This window comes from Bison bison, unplaced genomic scaffold, assembly GCF_000754665.1.
Source record: "Bison bison bison isolate TAMUID 2011002044 unplaced genomic scaffold, Bison_UMD1.0 scf7180017864215, whole genome shotgun sequence".
NCBI lineage: Eukaryota > Metazoa > Chordata > Mammalia > Artiodactyla > Bovidae > Bison > Bison bison.
In genome coordinates, this window is record NW_011494787.1 from 1377132 (window position 1) to 1379286 (window position 2155).

At 49.1% G+C, this 2155-nt stretch overlaps 1 protein-coding gene across 1 annotated transcript in view; it reads left to right on the forward strand.

The window, feature by feature from the left end:
* The window catches only part of EHD3 (EH-domain containing 3), a 29066-nt gene that overhangs the window by 10217 nt on the left and 16694 nt on the right, over positions 1 to 2155 (forward strand). The window contains exon 2 of the mRNA XM_010845286.1: positions 571 to 747. Within this exon, the coding sequence (XP_010843588.1) occupies positions 571 to 747 (177 nt within the window). The remainder of the gene's footprint in view (positions 1 to 570; positions 748 to 2155) is intronic.

Consider the following 2155-nt stretch of genomic DNA (forward strand, 5'->3'; position numbering starts at 1 on the left):
AACACATATGCCCTGGGGCCACAGCCTGGTGGCTGTCCTAGAGGGTGGGACTGAAAGTCTAGGGTGGGATGGGGATCCTCTTCCTAGTGAACCCCTCACACGCTTTCTATCATGTATGAGCTCTCTTTACATTAAATGACTGGCTAAACAGATCAATAACCACCTATGGCCAGCCTCCAGAGCCTCGGGGTAGTCTAATTCTAACCACATCTGTGTACAGGTACTTTGGCAGACTCCCATTAGCTGTAAAGTCCACAGTATTCTGTGTAGGAATCAGTTTCAAGCCATGCTTTATTTCTGAGCCCAAACCTTGCTTGTCCCACCCACCCCTCCTCATCATGGAGGTGAAAAGAAAAGGACCAAGGACAGATTTGATATTTTAAGTTCAACTGAAATCCTACTTCCTCCCAAAGGTCTTCGGATTCCGCATCCATGAAAATCTCTCCCTTCCATGAAATTTCCCTGATTGCCCCTCCACCATGACTCACCCCAGCATCTGCCTTGTTGCGGGCAGGCGGTGTTGATCTGCCCACAGCATCCCTCCATTATGACTGTGCTCCCTTCCACCAGGTATCTCCTGGAACAGGATTTCCCGGGCATGAGGATTGGGCCCGAGCCGACCACTGACTCCTTCATTGCGGTGATGCAAGGCGAGATGGAGGGCATCATCCCCGGGAATGCCCTGGTGGTGGATCCTAAGAAACCTTTCAGGAAACTGAACGCCTTTGGCAATGCCTTCTTGAACAGGTGGGTACAGAGGGAACGCACGCATCCTGGGTGCTCTCTTTTCTCCTTGGAGTATGAAAGGGTAGAGCAGGATCTTGGGAGACCCTGTATCTTTTCTAGACCTGGAATCTCTCTTGATTGTCCCTTTCTTAGTGGGAATGAAACCACCATTGATTAGGGATATGGAAGCTGCTAACACTGGCCTGATTTCTCCTGATCAAGTTGGGGGAGGGATCCAACTAGTTAAATCCCATCTCTAATCCACACGTCCCTCCAGGAAAAGCAGAGAGGGCTGCCCTCTGTAGTTCCCAGCTTTTGCCTATCCTTTGGAAGGGCTCTTCAGCCAGCTAGAAGGAGGCAGAGGAAGGTTCCTCCTGTTTTGGACATTGTTTTTATTTGGTGGCAGGGACCCTGGACTTAAGGTAGAAGCCCTGGCTTTGATCACTGTCCCTCCTACTAAACCCACTATGTGACCTTGGACAAGTCCCCTCCCCTGAGACAAGTCAGCCTGTAAACACTAGGGTCACTGGGTCAGTTTGAGTGGAAGAAGCTCTAGTGGCTGCTCCGCAAGCTGACCCAGGCCTTCCCATTACTCTGCTTACCTAGAGTGCAGGATGATCCCCTGATCAGGCTTATAATGTAGGCCCACACCACAATTTTGCATGCATATTGCATTAAAAAAAATGTAAGCTACTTTCTATAATTGAAGGCATTTAGAGTAAAGGTAATGACTATGGGCTTTGGGTTAAGAACCCATCCAACAGCACCATGCTCTTAGATAGATTACCTAACTGGTCTGTGTCTCACTTTTCCCATCTGTAAAATAGGATGAGAGTAAATCTCCTCCTCCAAGGCAAGAGGACTTTGTGAGAAAGTTGGCATTTGACACAGATATTCAATGATGAGTGAAGTCACATGCAAAGGGTTAAAAAAGGACATTTCAGGAAGAGAAAACTAAAAAAAAAATGTGTATATATATATATATGTGTGTGTGTATATATATAAGCAGAGAGGATTCAAGAACGTGGCTTAATGCAGGAACCCTGTGACTTCTCTGCTAGAGCTGCCACAGCTGAGTGACAGATGTATACATGAACTGTTCACTGACCGGCCAGGCACGTCCCCTGGGAGGAAAAACAAGGAGCAGGGCAGGGCAGGGAGTCGGGGAGGCCCTTCCATGTACCACCGGCTTCACTGCAGCCATGTACAGGATGGCTACACCCCAGGTGCCTGCTTCCTGTCCTTGTACTGCCCAGGGACCCTATTCCGCCCTGACATCTCCCTTCCCCTCCTCTGAGGGGTGTCCCAAGCCTTTTCCTCAGCCTCCTCTTACACTGGATGACCTTGCTTCCCATTCTAGAGAAGATGGAATCCCATGTCCCTGGGTTCCCTGCAGTTGGTTTGGTTCCAGTCTGTCCATAAGTGGAGC